The sequence below is a fragment of the Pavona decussata genome, unplaced genomic scaffold (assembly GCF_977016875.1).
Source record: "Pavona decussata unplaced genomic scaffold, jaPavDecu1.1 SCAFFOLD_92, whole genome shotgun sequence".
In the NCBI taxonomy this organism is placed as follows: domain Eukaryota; kingdom Metazoa; phylum Cnidaria; class Anthozoa; order Scleractinia; family Agariciidae; genus Pavona; species Pavona decussata.
Genome location: NW_028145509.1, coordinates 393,769 through 414,525, shown reverse-complemented (window position 1 = coordinate 414,525; position 20,757 = coordinate 393,769). Strand labels below are relative to the sequence as shown.

General features: G+C 37.5%; 2 protein-coding genes across 2 annotated transcripts in view; one reads left to right on the top strand and one right to left on the bottom strand.

Moving 5' to 3' along the window:
• LOC146473686 (centrosomal protein of 104 kDa-like) overlaps nucleotides 1-13,208 on the bottom strand; it is a 29,140-nt gene extending 15,932 nt beyond the window's left edge. Inside the window, exons 1-14 of the mRNA XM_085117718.1 lie at nucleotides 13,000-13,208; nucleotides 10,788-10,891; nucleotides 10,448-10,485; nucleotides 8,557-8,648; nucleotides 7,803-7,884; nucleotides 6,099-6,138; nucleotides 5,302-5,400; nucleotides 5,018-5,089; nucleotides 4,672-4,751; nucleotides 4,014-4,062; nucleotides 3,172-3,232; nucleotides 2,046-2,101; nucleotides 1,142-1,225; nucleotides 647-718 (exon numbers count right to left, since the gene is read on the bottom strand). Of these exons, the coding sequence (XP_084973844.1) occupies nucleotides 647-718; nucleotides 1,142-1,225; nucleotides 2,046-2,101; nucleotides 3,172-3,232; nucleotides 4,014-4,062; nucleotides 4,672-4,751; nucleotides 5,018-5,089; nucleotides 5,302-5,400; nucleotides 6,099-6,138; nucleotides 7,803-7,884; nucleotides 8,557-8,648; nucleotides 10,448-10,485; nucleotides 10,788-10,862 (900 nt within the window). The 5' untranslated portion in view covers nucleotides 10,863-10,891; nucleotides 13,000-13,208. The remainder of the gene's footprint in view (nucleotides 1-646; nucleotides 719-1,141; nucleotides 1,226-2,045; nucleotides 2,102-3,171; nucleotides 3,233-4,013; nucleotides 4,063-4,671; nucleotides 4,752-5,017; nucleotides 5,090-5,301; nucleotides 5,401-6,098; nucleotides 6,139-7,802; nucleotides 7,885-8,556; nucleotides 8,649-10,447; nucleotides 10,486-10,787; nucleotides 10,892-12,999) is intronic.
• A 99-nt stretch (nucleotides 13,209-13,307) lies between these two features.
• Nucleotides 13,308-20,710, top strand: LOC146473685 (ciliogenesis and planar polarity effector 2-like). The gene is made up of 9 exons (XM_085117737.1): nucleotides 13,308-13,499; nucleotides 13,641-13,763; nucleotides 15,075-15,139; nucleotides 15,490-15,579; nucleotides 15,965-16,017; nucleotides 16,392-16,419; nucleotides 17,552-17,608; nucleotides 18,400-18,546; nucleotides 19,521-20,710. The coding sequence occupies exons 1-9, from the start codon at nucleotides 13,388-13,390 to the stop codon at nucleotides 19,662-19,664; spliced, it is 819 nt and encodes a 272-aa protein (XP_084973863.1). The 5' UTR covers nucleotides 13,308-13,387; the 3' UTR covers nucleotides 19,665-20,710.
• The last annotated feature ends 47 nt before the right edge of the window (nucleotides 20,711-20,757 follow it).

Here is a 20,757-nt window from a genome sequence, read left to right as displayed (position 1 = left end):
GTTGGATTCTTTGACCACAATTGGAATCTAGTCCTGCTGTTCTGTCTCCTGCCAGTAGTGATTTTTAATCTGTTATGTTTAGTTTGGATTGTTTGTTATTGATTATTATTTTGTGTGTAGTTCCCATAAACTAGCATTGGTAGCTAATTATTAAAGCATGTGCACGACTCACAACAATGCATTAGTTTTTGCATTATTTGCGGACTTTGTAATGAGATCTCTGTTCAAGTAAACTACTGTAGCAGGTGACCTGCCCATGTCCTCCTGCTACTAGACACAGATTTCCTAATGTAATGACACCTGGAATTAGTATTAGCCCCCATAGTTACCATCAATACAATTTCACAGTTGCCAGGAAATCCCAAATTGGCAAGGAAAATAGAGAAATCATTTCAAAAACCAGTCACAGTGTTTTGTTTTAAATCACCTGGGCCATCTCCAAACACACATTCAATTAAACAGTAACAGCACTTGGCTTATGACCTTAAGTAGTCGGGCCATCAGTTTTCTTGCACTTGTAAATCCTGACGATATAACATTTGAACTCATACTTGATTTTGAAATACTACACGAAACAGGCTACATGTATCTTGCTGTTCGAATGATATGATAAACTATTGCTGTGCACAAGCACAACCAAACCTACCCCATTAAGTTCTAACAGCTCCTGGATGTCTAGCTGCTTGTAAACATACAAGCGGAATTCATCACTCTGCCTCTACAGGAGTAATGGGTAATGATGTAAATTTAAGAAAGTTGAAATTTATTCCAACACTCAATATGGTTATCATGTGTGGCTACTGATGTACAAGTTTTTCTTTAGACCTTTCTTCTTTATTATTGTTTTGAAAAAAATCATTTCTTTTAGCATCACCAGCACAATATTACTAGCACATCGCACATGAATCCAGGCTAGCAATGTGCTCTTAGAGTCACAACTTGAAGAAATTCAACAACTTGACTTTCTGATGTCGGTACTTTACTGAAAGCTATAAATTACATTAGATTTTAATAAAACATACATTGATTAAATTCAGGTGAAAGAATTAAGGGGAAAGAGTCTTCACTGTTGAATGGAAACTCGACCACCATTACAAAATCCTTCATTATAAGCAGTTAAAGAGATCTGTTCTGAGCTCACTTTCTTCTCCATAGCGAGATCGTAATCCTCCATTTCAACTGCTTTTTTCTTTTCAACTTCGTAACGTCCAAGCTTCTCGCCAACCTTCCAACAAACCAATTATTATGTCTTTTAAGTATTGGGATATAATAAGTAATTACATGTATTACGTACAGTTAAAGAATGTTTAGCATAAAAGAGACCCAAATGAGACAAATTACCTGCTATTTGCAGCTCTCAGTCCCACTCGTAGCAAAAATGGTCAATTAATTATTCCATGGATGAGCTGGAAGACCACCCAAAATTGGTATAATTTTCACATTTGATGCAAATTTTTCACAATGTCCCAGGGCACACCCGGACCTTAATGATTTTTATGACTTTTTTGTATAGTTTTCTAGCTAGAGTCTGTACCAACCCAGTAGGCTTGGGATGCTTAATCCATTTAGCCAAAAATTCCCTTCAAATTTCTGGTTAGTATTTCGGTGTCAAATGGAAAAGCTTTTAAATTCCATTCATTGCAAACTTGCAATCTCATTGGTAGATCAAAAAACTTACTGTACATGATGAACATGACCAGGCACAAGGGAACAAGAATTGAAAAATAAAAATGCAAAAATTTTGTGAAAATGGAATCATTATCTATTATGGCAATATTTTTCTGACCAGTTGGAATGGAGTCACTCTAAAGGTTATCTGTTTCCTCCACGAAAAAAAAAATTTCCACTTGATTTGCACATTCCATTTTAATTTCAACCAGTGAATTACCATCAAAGTTTGGCTAAGTGGAAAGTGAGCACGACCCCTCCTGGATTATGAAATCTGAGCACTTGCTGAGCTGTACTTAGCTTACTCACTGTCACTGCCACTTACTCCAAGACATAAAAAAGAAAATTTAGGTTGTAGAGACATTGTTAGAGCTCACCTTGTACAAGTCTGAGATGACAGCTGTCAACTTCTTTGCATAGTCATATCTTTCCACTATTGCAAAAAAGGGTTTGATTAGCCAATTAAAGTCAATTACAAGTTTCCACAACCATAATAATTTATTGAGAATTTAACAAGCATAACAAATGAATATAGCCACTTATCACTGGAAAAAAAAAAAAAAATACGAGTCACTGAGTTGTATTATTCAGTTTTAAAACTTCAAGTAACAGACATTAACAAATTGGAAATTTATTCCTGACCAGGAAATTATATGTATGTTTTCTTTACATTAATGAAAACTGTTTCACAAATCAAATGAGTTACACACAATTTGAAAATTAAAGTTCCAGATGATGCTTTACATTGTGATGAGTTCTCAAAATTTACTGGTAATAGAAAAGGCGAGGCTTACTATTAATAATTATTAAAATGTCATATTGTATAAAAAAAACTTTCATTTATTTAATGTAAAAACCGTTTACTAAGTAGAAATTAAAGAAATATTGCCAGCAATTATAAAAACAAATCATACATTAAGCTGTTGTAATAATGACTTGCCTTCAGTTGTTCAGTTGGAAAATACATCACTGTATAGCTATTTATTTACAAATAATTATAGTTGAATGCAAGGTTTTCTTTTCTTTTCTTTTTGTTAGCTTTGCAGCTCACAACTAACTACAGGTCAAGTGCTATGATCCCCACCATTATAAAATTTAAAATTATTATCGATGATGACATCTCAATAAGATATTAATACTGAATGATTTCAGTTACAAAATGTGACCTGAGTTTACAACACTTTGAAACCAAATCAGTGACAACAGGTCTCTCCACACAGATGTTGTAGGTTAAAATGAATCCCAGGTTAAAATGATTTCTACATACGTAGGTTGATTTGTATTTTCCTTTGTTTCAGATGTAAATTACCCAACCTTAACAAAGGAAATACAAATCAATTTAGGTTGAAATCATTTTAGCCTGGATTCATTTTACCCTACAACACAGACACCACTGATAACTAAATGAGACATTCCAGAAACATGGTGGGACAATATCTGATGACCAGCTGTTGCTTTCAGTAATTTCTTAGGGACTAATAGCCATTTAACAAAGGTACTAACGTTGAACAGCTTCCCTTTTCTTGTCATCAAGTTTTCTTATCAAGGCAGCTGTTTCAGGATCCTGAAAAATAACAAACGATGACTGCAGTAGTACACTGTTTCACTAAAAGGAACTACTAACACTGCATGATAAGAACAAATTTTAATTGCTTTAAATTGAACAGCAATTCATATACATGTATTGATAATTCATTTGTACTTTGTATGTTTAAATATCTAACAAGCATGACTTTGTATTTCAGGTGATATAGATCTGACCTCAGTTGTTCAAAGAGCGGATAACTGTATCTGTTGTAGGTTAAAATGAATCCCAGGTTAAAATGATTTCAACCTAGGTTGATTTGTATTTTCCTTTGTTTCAGATGTAAATTACCCAACCTTAACAAAGGAAAATACAAATCAACCTAGGTTGAAATCATTTTAACCTGGGATTCATTTTAACCTACAACATATCCACTGGATAAGTTGCTATCCAGCGGTGCAAATGTTCTCCAGCAAAATGCTTTTGGCAAGTTTTCCACACAGTCCCATTCTTAAATTTGACATATGCTTCTACTCTATTCACTAATTGTAGGACTATCGGGAAAATCTTGCATACATTTTGTCTGCTGGATAGCGAACTATCCAGTGGATAAAATTATCCTCCCTTTGAACAACTGGGGCCTGAAGTACAGCTGTACATGTACATAATCTGAAGTGTATGTACATGTATGACACATATACACTACATCAGAATTTATAATTCATAGCTATTTGGCATGTTGGAGGCAGTAATAATTGAGAACTGGCCACCTAGTGAAGAATGTTTTGAACAACAGAGCCATATGATCAATTGTTTTTACCTGGTACATGTCAAAAGCCAAGTCATCCATGCGAGAGATGTGATCAGGCCTACATGTGTATGGAATAAGAAGAGTTAATTAATGCCTACATGTTGCAAATACAGGTTGGGTGTCTAGGAGCCTGGGGACTGGTACTACATTGGACCAACCCAAGAACACCCCATAAGCCTGCCCTACCTGCAAACCAGCCACAGGCTATGCCTGTGAAACCCAGCGCCAACCGAAGCGCCTGTCACACTGAGACTAGGAGTTCAGTGGAAAAAAATAATTAATTACTAAGTCATTTTGAAGGTCCAATAACCCTTTAAGGCCTAACAGTGATCAGCATCAAATTGCTCCTTGTAACATCAACGCTTACATGTTCAATCCCGGAGGTCATGAGAATTAAGGATATGATCACTCAAGGTGAATTTTCTCAATATTTTTTTTTTTGTTAATAACTTCTCACCAGTACTTTTAGAATTCTCCTATTTTTATTTTTTAGGGGTAAAGTAGTGGGCTATCTTCACTATCATGGCTGCTGGCTTTAACAGTTGCTAAAAATTGACAGTGAAGTAGTTTTCCCCCTCTAAATTTTGTATGTGGTATTTTAATTATCGTGTAAATGATTAATTAATGAAACCATCATTAATAAGGGTGAACACTTCCGTGAACGTACTTGTTTATTCTTCCCCAGATGGGAGCCTGGCTTGAGTTATGATCCATGTACCCCTGCACAAGACTGTCAACATTTTTCAACTACAGAAAAAGAAAAAAGAAAAAAAGAAAAAAAGGAAACAATCCCATTGGAGATCTATTTATTTTATAATATATTTTTCATTAAATTTTGTTATTGTTTTACAATATCCAGGAAAAAGATCAATCCCCTAAATACATGTATTAGAAGCCTTGTCTAGATTCAAATCCTTTAGTTCTGTTAGCAGTAGTTTATAGTAATGCCCAGATATTTTATGCTTACTTTATTTTATAATGCAAAATAGCGGATTCAGTCATTTACTACTTACAGGGTCTGGATCCAGTGGATCATAAGGCATGTCCAGTCGGTCCCCTATCACATTCACAGCAACCAAACCAACCTGCATGCAAAACATTAATTCATTAAATAAATTAGCTTTGGCTGACCAAAATAGTGACTTAGTCAGATAAGTCCTTTCAAGAAAAAATGGTGCATTTTACAGTCCCCAATTAGAGTGTCAATTGCATTTATTACACTGTAAATTAAACTAGTTACAAAAATGCATTCAAAGTAGAGCTTTATATCAGGTCGAGTAGAGAGTCCTCAACTTGCCTGGTTATAGATATTGTACTTGTTGACATGATTCTTGTGTAGAACTAGCTTGACAAAATTTCCTTCAGCATCAAGATGGATGGATTTTAGCTCCCTAGCCTGTAAAAACACAAAACTATATGATTACCATAATTATAATTATAATTATTAATATGAAACAAATCTCTCCTTTACATGGATACAAATACAAATCTTGAACTGGATCAACTCAGGTTACTGATCTGGGTCAGTTTCCTTTCAGCTTAAGGTAGGGCAAACTTTGGATCGGCAGAATCAGTTTATTATATACTCCACAAAACACCCACTGACTTTAATTTAATTTCATAATTGTCACATTTAAAAAAAAAATCATTCGCAATTTCTCCACATCATCATTCATTTGAACATCATTCTTCGGCCGCGATTAACCGAGAAGATTTTCTAAAAGATTTTAAGATAGCCATTTTCATTAAGAAAATGAACTTTTAATATCTTAATTAGTGTTCTAATTGACGTATAATTTGAGATTTATGCATTTTTCTTTCTCGAAGATATTAGCTCAATAGAGCTACTCTCACTGATAATTCGAGTTGAAATAAACTGTATGTACATGTACATGTATGTATGTATGAGATAGAGTTCACTGTAGTAAACTGTGCCAGGAATCTTTGTTGCTCATTTGATTTGGTAGGCCCTAAATTTCCATCAGTGTATTATTGGAGAATAAACCAGAAAGGCAAGCTGCTGTACTGTCTTGCTTACTGTCTCACTTCTCGTGCCACCTATATTGAAATGTAAACTGGATCCCTAACCCTTACCTTGAAGTCTGTGCTTTCATTGTTTGACAGTCCCACATACCTGAAAGAGAGGTTACAACTTGACACTTTGACATGTACTGATCAGAATTTTCACATTAAATAAATGATTTTCTAACAAGTCTGGCCAGAACTGGTCAATTTAAAACAATTTAACATGGTCAATTTCAAATTAATAAAATTTAATACAAATATTTATGACCCAAACAATCATGTAAACTATATCAAAGGCTCCTGTGAGCCAACTCGTGAATGCAGATGACACATAGTAATTGAAATTTAGACGGCTACGGAAACTTCCTCAAAAGCTTAAAAAAAAATTATATCTTTACCCGATTATGTAACGAAAAATGACCATTCTCATACTATTAAAATGATTGTCAAATTATTCTGTACAGATTGAATAAGCCGATTATTCTGATGCCCGATTAAAAAAAATCACGTGTTTTTTTTATTCAAAGTTCATAGGAGCACGCCATGTGCAGCTACGTCATGCAAATTCGTGTCCCCCATAGTCCGGGGCTACTGGATTTCGCGATCGGGCTAGTGGATTCTAACCATCACTTGCCCGATGGGCAAGTGAAGTTTTTTTGGGAATTAAAATTACAAAATTACTGTAGGGCAAGCCGATCTCACAAAGGGAAATATGTTCAACAAAGTATCGCATTACATTTCATGCCCGACATAAATGCGTGAAATTTTTCCTTTGGAGTTCAGTCCATGCAATCCTCAAGTAAAAATAATGAACTATGACAAGCTCTTGCTAAATAAGAATTATTTATCGACCGCGTCCTTTTGCTTTCCCATAAATTTCAGGTGTAAATTTCGAAAATGAAACATTTTTTCCCTGTGAAACCTCTATGAAAGCTGACAAGATCTTAAAGTGTTCATTTTACCAGAAATTTGCATAATTTTGTTTACGACGTCAATGATGCGTGACATGGCACGTTCCGCTTACGCATGAAAACTGACAAATTAAATTATTTTTTAATTAAATTATTTCTAAATTAAATTATTTTTAATTCTTAAAAGAAACCGCACTTTGTAGAAAAAAACGAAAAAAACCTATAACTTTGCTCAGATTCAACGAAAAATCTCCATTCTTACACTGAAATGATTGTCAAATTATTCTCTACAGAATGAATGAGAGAATTCTGATGTGCAGTGAAAAAAAATTTTCACGTTTTTTTTTTTTCACTAATTGAGTTTACAACCCCGGACTTTCTGAAAAACTGAAAAAACTTGTAACTTTGCTCAGATTGAACGAAAAATCTCCATTCTTGCACTAAATGATCGTCAAATTATTCTCTACATATTGAATAAGAATTTCCTGATGCGCCGTGAACAATAAATGTTCGCGTGTTTTTCCCACTAACTGAATTTGAAACTCACTCACTGCACACGCCTGAAAGTTAACGACAAAACCGACCGACCGACCAACCGACTGATTGACCAAGTCAAAAGCCAGCTATCGCTATAACTCGTTCATTGCGCTACGCGCATTCACGAGTTAAAAATGAAGACAACTCTGCAAATTACTGTTAGTAACCGTTATTAATTAATTAAAGTAAGTTATTAGACAAATCCAATCAAATTAAGCCATGGCTGGCAGAATCCCAATTTACATGTATTAGTCGGATCGTCACTACCATTAAATTTACTGGAAGTTTTAATAAACCAAAGACATCAAACGAATGTTGAACTTACCCAAGCCTTTTAAATTTGGATGTCAGCAAGGACGGTGGCTGTCCAGGAGGAACCCTACTGATCAACACCTCTACTTTGCTGGCTGAAAAATTAATAATGATAATTTATATAATCAACAGCCTGTATTGTGTCCAGATAAAATTGAAAAAAAAAAGAAAAGATTTCTTTAGTTTTTGAAAGTCACCCACCGGCCACAGGTGCTTAACATAAGTAGGTGATCCTTATATTAATTTTCTCGTTGCTTTATGCTACAGAAACTGATATTAGTACCTTGGCTTATATTAAAGAAATCTCTCCCCACATGTATTTGTGCACCACATGTTTACCCCCATGCGTACTGTATATGGAAAATGGTAAATGGCATTGGACTTAATACTAGCTAAACTACTAAGATGGGGAAAGCCCATACCACTGGCAATGTTCTATTTTGACTGCCACTGGTTTTGCTTTGTTTTTTTTATATCTGCAAACGATAAATGCTCCTAGGAAGCGAGAGAGAATGTAGGGGAAAATTTCCTGTCATAGGAAACAGGACATCTATATGATACAGAATTCTCAGCCTGGAACCACCAATCTAAGCCTCTGAACTTCTGCTCAATACCAATCAAGAGTCAAAAAGACCACACACAATTTACTACACTGCAATACCTCCAATGTACATGCATGCATGTACAATCATGTGCAATTCAAATTTGCAATGCAACATAAGGCATATAAAAAGGCCTCTTAAGTAACATTTGAGGCTTTAACTTACAGATCATGAACTGATGGGAGAGAATCTGTAGTTTCCGGACCCTTGTAGGCTCCTTCATTAACAACACCAGCTCTTGAGGATAAAGACAGAATCTACAAAATGTAATAACAAATAAAATAACAATTTTTATATTTGTTTGCCGTACATTATTTAAAATTCAATACTTATAACAGTACAATGTAAATAGTTACAACTTATGAACTACCAAATACAATGCCTCCAATAAAATAACTATTATCCAATAAAATAATTATTATCCAGGAATCTACCCAGTGCTGTCAATAAGTTTTGAAGTAGACGTCCCGACTGGGAAAGTAGGCGGCAGCCTACTTTTCGAGTGCCGAAGGCGCGAGCTTCCTAGTGGGGTCTGGGGGCAAGCCCCCCCCAGAAAATTTTGAAATTTAGATGCTCAGAAAGGCTATTTTCAACGTTTTCCAGACTGTTTTTGGGCTTTAAGAACAATCAAAATTAAGACTATATTAACCATATTCTATGTTTATTACAACCGTTCTTTTCTTCAAAATCTCAATCACTGGCTTTTAGAAAAGAGTGAAATAATAAATCTTAAATTCATTTTGTCCTTTTGACTTTGCCCTTTGGCGACCTGGTGTACACTAATTGGTAACAATACTGAAGTTAAAGTAAGTTGTCCATCCATATCAGATTCATATAAATTATGCACTTTCTTCTGACATGTGAAAGCCTGGGATCTAGTCCTGTGAAAATGTCCCAGGCGTTCCACGACCCTTCAATCACCTCGATCTGCTTCAACTTTTTATACTTCCACCGAAAGCGGGCGAAAGGTTAACACGTTTAAAACTCCTGAAATGTGCCTTTACTTAGACCCAGACGTTTGAACCGGATGTTTTACAATTATTTTTGCGGGATCTTTTCATTATTTTAAGCCAGTTTCTTGCTGGATCCTGTTCTCTGAAAATGTCGCAGGCGTTCAACAACCCCTTCGATCAATTTCCATCGCGCGTGGCAAAGGTAAACACGTTAAAAACTCCTGAAATGCGCCTTTATTTCGACTCAGACGTTTGAGGTGAATGTCTCACAATTAATTTTGTTGAATGTTTTCCTTATTTTAAGTTTCTTACCAAACTTAACAGTAAAGTGAGACGAAAGTAGCCGGCCGAAGATTGGCCAGTAGCCGGCTGTTTTGGCCGGCTACCGGCCCTTATTGACAGCACTGTCTACCAGATTTGAACTGCAACTCCCAAATGCCGAGAGAGTACCCTGAAGATCCCAGACCTCTGACTATAGTTTATTGGTCAAACAATTTACCCGTGCAATTTCGTTAATGGGCATTCTGCTAATTATAAAACCATGTTTTGTTCTTACTTGCCTGTGGTTTTCAATTTTTATCATATAAATTTGGGATCTCCTTTTTTCCTACTTCTTGCAATTATTTCACTTGAATTCACATGCCACTTTGGAATCCATGGAAATATAATATACAGCTGATGCCCAGTACTCCCACAGAGTACAATTTGCAATTAATTGGACTACTCTTAACCAATCAGAATTAAGAAATTTTGTTTAGTATACAGTAACAGTGATTACTCCTGACAGTGATGTTAGTAGTAACATGACGTCAGGAATCAGAGACCTTCTTTACAAAGTTTATTAAAGTCCAGCTGGTTTCCTAGTGGAGCTAGCTTTTTGAAAGCTTAATGGTGAGCCTGTGTTCTTGAAACTACATGTACACGCACTGTATCCATTAACCCCTTCTGTGAAATTTGGACCCATCCCACTAGAAATTCCAACTGGTTGGTTAAGTTAATTGGAGACGACCTTCCACAGGCTGGTGATGGAGGGGGGGGGGGGGGGGGGGAGCAGAGAGGTGGTTAGATACATGTATTTTCTGGAACCGCACATTCTCAATTACCTGGAAGACTGCCATCCTTTTGTTGTGGGACTGTGCAACTGAGAATGGACAAACACAAATAAATTAACAAACATATCATCCCAATTAAACAGGGACTAATTCACTCTATTGATCTAAAGATGGTATTTGACCCCTTTCTTGATGCAAAAGTGGTCAGTCTACACCAGTAGCCAGTCAAAATCAAACACAGTTTGGATTTCGGATACTGACAGTAAAACAGGACACGATTGTGTCCTTCCCAGCCTTATTGGAATGAAGCTTACCATACTCAAAAGAGCCTTACATGTATCTCAGTGGCAAAACAAAACAAAAAAGAGGAAAATAGTTCTTAATTCCTGACCTCTAGTTCCTTTTCAAGGTGGTTGTCATCAGAACTGGAACTATAAACCACTTGGAATGGCACTTTACTGGGCATGAAGTCTTTGTCTCTTCAACAAAGTTTACCTGGCAAAAAGTGATAAGAAACCTAACCATGTACACTGTATCTTTTACGCCAAGTCAATCCATGGGTGTGAAATTATGTTAAAATGAAGCGGTGCGTGGAAAAAAAAAAGCCCTAAGTGACATCTGATAGACTACTTAATTCTCCTAGCAAATTGCCTTGTTCTTTCTTCTATGAGCAAAGGAGAATTTGACATGAGATCAGATGTCACTTAGGGTTTTTTTCCATGCACCCCTTCAAATGTTAAGAATACCACAGGCACCTCAATTTGCTACTGGGCATACAAGTCATTCTGCGCACCTTGGGTTGGTCCAACAGTTACTACTGGTTTACAAGGGTGCGCTAATATTGATGCCAAATACAGTACTTAATATCATGGACACTAGGGTTTCTTTGAATAATATTGATAATTGTGAAAAATGTTGGCTGTTTTGATCCCTTGCGGTACTGCTCAAGTGAAGGCTCACTTGAATATTGAAGGTTAAAAGCCAACATTTTTCTGTTTGCATACATGTATGCTGTCTTTGCTGTTCTAGATGGAGATATCACAGCCCTGTAATTTGCATGGTCCCCTTGTAGCCACTACCTTGGTGATGATGTAAATATTTGGCATGCGGACCATTGACAGTCTTTTTTGGAGTGTAGATGGCTGGTGTGAGAAAGGTCCTGGGGTTGATTGTTTGGGGGCACAGATTTTATCTTTGTACTTGAGACATGATGAAGACCACATCTTGCTCATATCATTTCCAAGCTTTAATAAAAATTTACCATCTTCTTTTAGTTAGTTTGTGTTATATCACAAATGAACAGGACACTTTTGACATATATTGCGGGGCGCATGTCGCATGTGAACTCGGTGAATGACCTAGTTAATGACAAAAGGCTCACAGAACCTCAGTTTTAGGGCACCTGGCTTGTGTCTAGAAGGTTGTGGACTTGATTTCCACAAGGGAATCAACTTTTTTCTATGTTTGAAATGATTTTATTTCATTCATGAGCTTCAAATTTAACATCTCTAATTATTTTATCAACATGCTGTTCATTTATTCACTGTTTTTTTTTTTTCTTTCTATCATTTCCATTAATGTATGTGGAAAACCAGCAATTTAACATGATCTAAGGGAGGAATGCTTACCAATTACTATCGGTAGTCATAGCAACAAATTTCATTAACTGGTAAGCAGGTATGCAAATAATCATTTATTATTTGCTTTAAGTACAATGTAATCAATAATTATTCCAGAACCCATAGTCCAGCTGTCACGAAAAACGTGTGAGCAAAGATGTGTGAAATGGGTAATCACAGAAAAATTATCATACAAATTGGTTTCACAACATCATCACAATCGATCGAGCAAACATTATTTTGATCCATAAAAAATGTCATTACAAGGCTGAAATTATGTAAATTGTTCGAGGCGTAATATTATAATGTACAGTTTTGGATCAAAGGAAATGTACATTGTTGAATATCTAAAGAAATTATTTTGCGAACCAGATGATTTAAAGACGGCGTTCTGGGAATGAAACAAGTCAACCAATATCTGATCAATATCGAACAAGAATGTAGGCTTACTGTATCTTTAGAATCTTCAGCAACACGAATCGTACAATTTTACTGAAAAATGATGGGACGCCACAGTTTTTTCACTTTTGAAAGCTCTTTTCCATAGTGGTTGTTAGCAACAATTCCAAAGCCCACATACGGACCGCCGTAGTCAGTTTTCACATCGACGAAACGAAGCGATCGACTCGATCAACGAGTGTGCAAACAATTTTTTTCAAAAAAAGATCTAGTCTCGGCAGTACTAAAAATTTCCAATCCGCTCTGCAGGACGTGATTTCAAGCGACAATGATCAACTCCAATTCCTCAGAAGAAAGCGAAAGGTCACATCGAAACAAAGTTTATATTTTGCCAGTGTTTGAAAGCTACAACTGCAATCCAAGATACAATTAACTGATTGAACTCAGTGACCCGAGCTGAAACAAAATCTACAAACAACTTCTTAGGACTAAAGAAAAACTCCATAACTATCAAGCAGCAACAAGAAAGTTTGTTTGCATTTATAAAATCATGAAAAACAACATGTAACAGACTCTCTCACTCACCTGCAAAAACACACTTCAAAATTTTGGCGCCAAGTAAAAACAGGGTCCGCGATGTGCGGCATTTCCGCTTTTGTAAGCCATGTTCAGTATCCCGAAAGCTATGTCAGCTTTTCATGTCCTTGTGGGGGCAATTCGTTCATGATTATTGCTTCCAATATGTAATAGTTTTAGTCCTTGAGCTAATCAGTTTCTTGTTCGTTTCGCCCCGCGAGAAATTTAGTTGGAGGGAGACTGGAACAAGTAAAAGACCAGAGCCCGCGATAATGAAAGCTTGGCGAGCGTTTCTAAGTATTTTGACATGCGGCAACATTCCAATATGGCGGTCAAAACATTCCGGCAGCAAGTTTCTTTGTAAATTGTTCGTTTTTTCAGGCTTAGGGGGTTCACGATGGCGCGATTTAAGCCTAAGGGGTCTATTATTCAATTCAAGTGGCAAGAAACTCCAGAGGGACGCGAGTTTTTGGGAGGAATTCTGCATAGAAACAGAAGAAAAAGTTTCGGTGAGTGACAAGGAGATAAGATCTCCATGTAGCTTGTTGGCAATTTGACCCTAACTGGCATCCAACATCCCTTTTTTTTAGCATAACAGTAAACGTTTCATCTTTTGCTTGTTCACTCCCTTTTATGCCCATTTTTTTCAGGATTGCTTGAAGTACCCAGTCTACCACCACAGCTTGCCATAGAAACTGTCTCCTACAAAATTATTTTAACTGGAAAGCCTGGTGTTGGAAAAACGAGTACAGTGGCTAAGCTTTTAGGACAAGGTGAACTATAGGTCTAGTTATCTCATGACTATCAATTCATTGTCCAAAACTATACAATCAAGCCATGGATTGAACCTGCTAGTACTACTGTACATGTTCTTCACTGTATTTTCACTCTAGATTCCTGGGTTTGGAGTTGTTTGACTATTTATGATATTGCAATTACTGTCTCTCCAGTCTACAAAGTATGCCACATGCATGCATGAGTATTGTTTGCACGTTTTGCATACATGCTAAAATTTTCATGATGCCTGGGATGATACATGCCAAATTTATATTGAAGAAATGTAGGGGGTGTTTACATGTGAAAACTCACACCAGTATGAGTTTGATGCCGGTATGACATTGTGATTTCATACCGTGTTTACGTGAACGGACACTTCATGACGACTGAAGTGATTGTGATGCCATATTAGATTGGTTGCCGGAATGAAAATCTCGCTCCGGTGCAGTTACCCGGGTGAACTCGCACCGGTGTGACTCACTCTGGTATGAGATTTTGTGCTGGTATCATGTAAATCAGAATACAGAGCCACAAGGAGGAAATGGAGTGAACTCGTACGGGAATGAAAGTCGCGTTGGTATCATGTAAACACCCACTTACTGAAAATAGCCCTTACAAATACCATTCAGAATGTTAAGTTTCCCTTCTAAATTAAGTATAATTTAATAAATTGTAGTAGAAAATATAACGTTTGTCCTACATTTATTTAACAAGTGTGCGAACAGAACTTACATGTATGTTACACATGGAAACAAAAATATATCATTTTACCCCTGGGACTAATAAACTCCAGGTGAGGTTTTATATTGGAATGCACCTACCTACACATGACAGTGCACGTGGATTGCTTCGAAGATCATACTGCATGCGGTACATGCCTGTTGCCAGTAAAATGTCTTTGAACACACAAGATCTTGTTGAGTTCTGCAGTTGTGCATGTACATGATGAAACATCAAGTTTCTGTCAAGTGTATTCAGTAAAATTCATCACGGCTTTCATTACTGTAGTCTCTTTAGTTATGCCATAGCAACTGTCTACAGTCAATATATACATTTGATGTAATCAGGAACTACAGTAAAGAATAGCCAGCTACTTAGACTTTCATCTACTGTACACATAAGTTTGAAAATGTCTAAAAAACAAGATTGAGAGACTTATTATTTTTTTTAATACCAGCCCCAAATTGCTTGAGGAGCCATCGACCGCCAAACATTAATAATATTGTAGCCCACAATCAGCCAGACATTTTACTTGGACAATGCTCACAAGTCATTGCTGCTTACTATTCCTTTGTTTCTTCATTCAGAAATCCCTAGCATTCATGTGGAAACCCCAGGTATCCAGACATCAGTTGTATACTGGCCAGCAAAGGTATGCATGATGAAAATTATTATGATTTATTAGTGCTTTTCAGTTGTCAGAGTTTGCTCACCAGAAATGTCGGATTGCAAATGTTAACGCCATTTTAAAGAAGTGGTTTGGCAAAATTGCTTCAAAATTAATGGTACATTCAGAAAGTGCTAAGCATAGCATAGGTGTTGATTATGATGTTTAATACTGCTGGTCTTGGTTAGGCTGAATGGTGTCGACCGTGCACCATTAATATTGCCTTATTGAGACCAGCAGTATAGTATGCGAAACGTTGCGGTCAATGCTTATGCTACACAGTTGTGAGGCAAACAATTAATTTGAGCTTTGTATTTTTGTTTTTCACTTTTTAGTTGAAAGAAAGCCAGAAAGTTGTGATGTTCAAGTTTCAGCTGTGTGACTGTGGTGAACATGCCATCAAAAAATATGATCACCTTTTGCCCGTAAGAAAATTACATGAAATTTACATGAAACTCGACCAATATTTGGAACCAGTAAGACTTGTGTATAACGTAATGTACCAGATAGACCTGTCACTTCAAGTACTTAAATGTACACACTCAATTGGTACAAATTTTTAGATCCATTTTGTCACCAATAATTTCCACTCAGTTGGCACATCCGATACAAATTTGATTTAAATTGTAATTTTTTAATGGATACAAATTCATATTTTGTTCAAACTGTCACAGTACAAGTTTTGCACCAGTACTTAGTAAACAAAATCTATATTTTAGAACGGAACATTTGCATTCAGTAAACTGAGGTGTTTGTTACAAGAAGATGTTAAACAACAGTGATAATGTTTGTTTTGTTTTCTCTTTGTAGGCTCTCAAAGAAAAAGCTGATGCGGCACTTTTCTTATTCTCTTTTACAGACAGGTATTGCTCAATCCCCCCACTCCCTCACCCCCCCCCCCATTAACAATTATTGGTTCATGTTTTATTGTACGTATACATGTATCGAGTTATGGTAAATGTGGGAAGGCGGGCAGTTTGGAGAGCACTATAACTAGTAACTCTAGCTTCTTGAGGCTCTCCAACAAACTTGAGGGTAATCTTTAATGAGGAATGCCTACGTCACAAAAGTAGGAACAAATAAAAATCTAATCATAGAAACAAGAAATGAACTTCTTATTTCATACTGGCATTTGAGGAAACAAGAATTAGCCCTTATTTTGAATTTGTTGGATTTTTCTCTCAGAAGAACATATCTTGTTCCAGGTATTCATTGCATCCTTTTTTTTTTTTTCCAGGGGCAGTTTTGATGACTTGCCAAATCAGGTAAACTTGACAAACTCTAATTTTGATTAAGATGTGTTTTAGTCATTTTCAAAGTCAACAGGGACACCCAACTGTTCATTTCGGTGTATATCTGTTCGGAATACCTTTTAAAATCGCCTCAGAAATTCGGCGTTAGTCATAAACAAAAATCTGCGTTTTCTTCTGCAAAATGTCAGCTCAGAATCTCGTAATACTGGAAAACTAGTTCCTTTCGTTTTCGAAGCAGAAAATGCGTCTCTATATTAAAACCCGAAAAAGCTCCACCCTGGGCCTGTCACCTTGTCGCGGTGGTGGAGCTTGTGTGTCTCAGTGACCCCAAGAGCCATGCCGGTGGGGACTTAGTCCCTGGTGGGTTCAACCGTACCGGATTGGTCGAGGGACAGAGACAGCCCCTGGCCCTCCAGGTTGGGGGTTGGGCGTTAGGCTAATCACCTAATCTCGTAAAAAATGAATGATCACAGAAACCTTGAGGCCCTATGCGCCAGCTTGGCGCCAGGGGACAAGTGAAGATAAACCCGAAAAAGGTTAGCTAGCATTTTCGTAAAGCCAACAACAGCTTGTAAATTCAAGGAATCAAATTCCGTTTCCCAAAACTTTCTGCAACTTAAATTTTCAGCTATTTAAAGCATCGGAACAAATCAATCTGAATTGCCTTACACAAAAGGCACAAAACGATCTGGGAACACAAGACACATTCTTAAATGTTATTGTGAACTCAGGTTCCCCTAGCCTGCACAACAGGCGTTATTTTTTTTGCGTTTTTCAGGCGAGCGGAGGCAAGCACGAAGCGAGCGCGGTTTGCGAATCACACGCCCCTCCATTCGTGCGTGAGCAGGGCCCGGTTGTTCGAAAGCCGATGAACGCTGAACCGAGGTTTTCATCTCGTTAGTTGAAAATGTCTAAAAGCTAAAAAAATATTTATCGAGGATTCAATTTTAGTTCATACTAGCCCTGGGTTAGCTGAATCAGCCTTTGAAGAACTGAGTCCAGGTTTGCTATTCTAGCTGTAGAGGGTTGGAGCACTAGAGTCCTTTACATAAGTGAACTTGGTACTTGGATATGTTCAGGGGTGTATTATAAAATCTTTAAAAATTCCGTAAGGTGGTCTAATTTTGAATTGGTATCTTTGCAGATAAACCGTATTGTGAATCAAGACGACAAGATTGTGCAAATAGCTGTTGCCACTCGATATCCTTAATGAAATTCGGAACTGGGTTTTCCTTTGAGTTGTCGAAATATAAATAAGAAGAAAAATTAAAAGTAACGTTGTTCGACGTTTCGATGATCAAACATCATTATCAAGAATGGAGAAAACGTTTAATGTCGGGGTTAATAAAAGAGATGAGTTTGAATAATTGAAATCTCATTCGTTTTCTTCATTCTTGATAACGATGTTTGATACATCGAAACGTCAAACAACGTTACTTTCAAATATTCTTCTTAAATGCTTTAACAAGCAACTGACCATTCGAAAAATATTGAAGCACTAATTTGATCAGCTTGTCCCAAATTCTTCCTTGTGCAGATCAACACAGCGTGCGCATAATCTTCCAGGGGCGAGAAGATTGCCTCGTTTTCAAAACAAAATCACATATTAAGCGTGTTCAATATAGCGACCTAAAAACGCCGATTATGTGGACCTGAAATTTTCAACAAAACCGGGGTATTTGAAAACGGTTTACAATGTGAACGGTGGGCGGAGATAAATCAAAGTTATATGTAGGTTTTCAAGAACAAAATTGTATAACTGCGGATGTATAAAGGTGATCGAGCTGATGTTTTTTGTTTTTGTTTTCTATGTTTTCGGCCAAATAAAAGCTAGACTTGTAAACCCGTTAGCACGGGTAAGGACTAGAAAAACTTAAAAAAAAAAAAGAAGAAAACAAATAAAAATGGAAAGAGAGTTTTTGTGTTTTTTGGTGCTATTTTTGTCATTATTGCTTTATCGGGTTTTGTTTTGCGACCTTAACCTTCAACAGACTTGATCAAATCTTGAACAGCGACTTCACAGAGCAAGAAATAAGAGAGTTTGAGCAGCAGTGGCAGGTTCCAGTCCTGAGGATCGCAAATGTCACCGGCCGGCGATTGGCTGATGGCCGGAGTCTAGACGGCCGTGCGGGAGTCATGGTAGGCTATTTTTGGAAACAAATGATTGAGAAAAACTGTTATGTGGGAGCTAAGGCAACGACGACAGAAACGGCAACGTGAACGTCACCTGAAAATATATCTTTATTTCATTTGTACTACTTCCCGATTATTTCAACCCGCTCAGCTTTTACAAAAATGGTGAACTATCCAGGAACCAAATTGGTAGGAGTGGCGTACAAGTTAAGAAAGAAAATCAAAAATTCGCCGTCGTGCGTTCTCGTTCTCCACAAAACCTTAAATGTGGTAATTACGCGTTGCTGTTTTGCAGAGGACGGCAAAGAAATGTACCAAAATGTAAAACGCACGTGGAGAGCGATTGTTTTTGTTCATTAAACCTATTGTTTTACGGCGTTGCTGTTGCCGTCGCCGCCGTCGCCGTCGTCGTTGCTTCAGCTCCCTAATGTTATCAGGGCCCCAGCTTGCCTTTTGTACTAAGCGGACGAAGGCAATACGAAGGCCCTTAAAGGGACTGCATGAGAGGGTAGGCCCCAGCTATACATAGATCATCTTCCTAAACGTTCACCATAATGAAATCCTGTATAAATGCTGTTTCTGTCAAACACTGGCTGTGTTTAGAATCGTTAATGACAACCGCTCTAAATGATCATCGACCTTCTTTATGCTAGCGAGATCAGTGCAAGCACGAGTTCATATCAATACTGAGAAATGCGCAACACAACCCGTGCTGTTGCCGTGTCATTGCAAGTAAGATAAACATTCGTGCAGCTAAGCCATAGAAACTGAAATTGTATTTGCCGGATCAAAAACCGACAACAGGTGCACTTCGCTCTGATACGCTCCGGAAAAATGGTTTTGTTTAGGTTTTTCGTTTGGGTTTATTCAGTTTTAAGTTGGCAAATGAAGATGCGGCTTATCCAAGGAAAAACTCGGTATTGTAAGATTAATGGTTCAAGTGCCCTCGCTTGTGATTGACTGGAAATTGGCATTTTTAGGACGTTGCACCGTTTTTGAACTCTTTGGCCGAGTTACTATGGCAACGCGATCAAGTGACAGTGGCTCCAGGACCTAGAAAAGTATCCCGGCATTCCTCTGCAGGATCGCGCGGTTCTTCCGAGGAGTTCAAGATTTACATTTGATAAACTTCATGTGCTTATTGGTTTGTTCACAAAAGCTTTACTGGTTTGTGATTTTGTGGATGACAAAGGCAAAAGATATCTAGGTTGGCGACGAAGCCGCTAAACTGACAACTTTGGATTAATGAGTGAGGCTTAAGGTACTGTGAGAGCCTTTTACATCCTCAATTTAGGAAACGTAGCTGGAACGTCTTGATGTGTAACCAGTGGAGTGCCGGAAAAGAAAGGAACTGGCGACCAGCGTGGAAAAACGCCGCGGCGTAGCAGGTGGCAAGCGCGGGAAAGCCTGTGGTTAGTCTCACGGGAAGGAAAACGTGTAGGTAGTGTTATGAAGCGCGGGAAAATGTGACCGGTGACAAGCGCGGCTGCGTGCAGAGGTCGTGATGAACTATCAGCAAGCGGGGGAAAACGTGGTCAGTCCCAAGGGAAGGAAAACTTGTAGGTAGTTAAAAACGCGGGAAAATGGGACTGGTGACTCGGTGACAAGCGCTGCAGCGTGATGAGCACGTGATTAGCAATTAGTAATGCATGTGCTTGCATTGCTAATGCAAGCGCGGGAAAACGTTAAGTCAGTCTTTAGTGAAGAAAAACATGTAACTAGTGGTAACAGCAAGGGCAACTGCGTGAAGAGCACGTGAACCAGAGGCAAGCGCGGGAAAACATGTTACCGTTACGAAGTGCTGGTAAACCTGTATTGAACGAATGCCGAGCTTGTATGTATGTATGTATGTATGTAAAACATGTAACAAGCAAGGGAAACATGTAACCAGGATCCTGGTTTTACAACCTGGCCGCGGTTTCGACTTCGAGTTTCGTCATGGGTAGGAATTCGCCACGTAACAAGAAGGCGGTGTTAAATTTTATGAAGGTTTTTATTTTAAACTTCATTATATAAATAAGTCTCTCAGTGGATAGTTCCAGTTAATATATTACTCAACACTTTGAAAGATGTCACTTTAAATATACAGAATATACAACACACTTCTGGTAATAAGTTAAGTCCTAATTTACAAAATATTTTAGACTACAAACATTGATTGGTAATTTGTTATATGTTCTACAGTGAAAAAAAAGGATGTGATTTGAAAAACTGTCA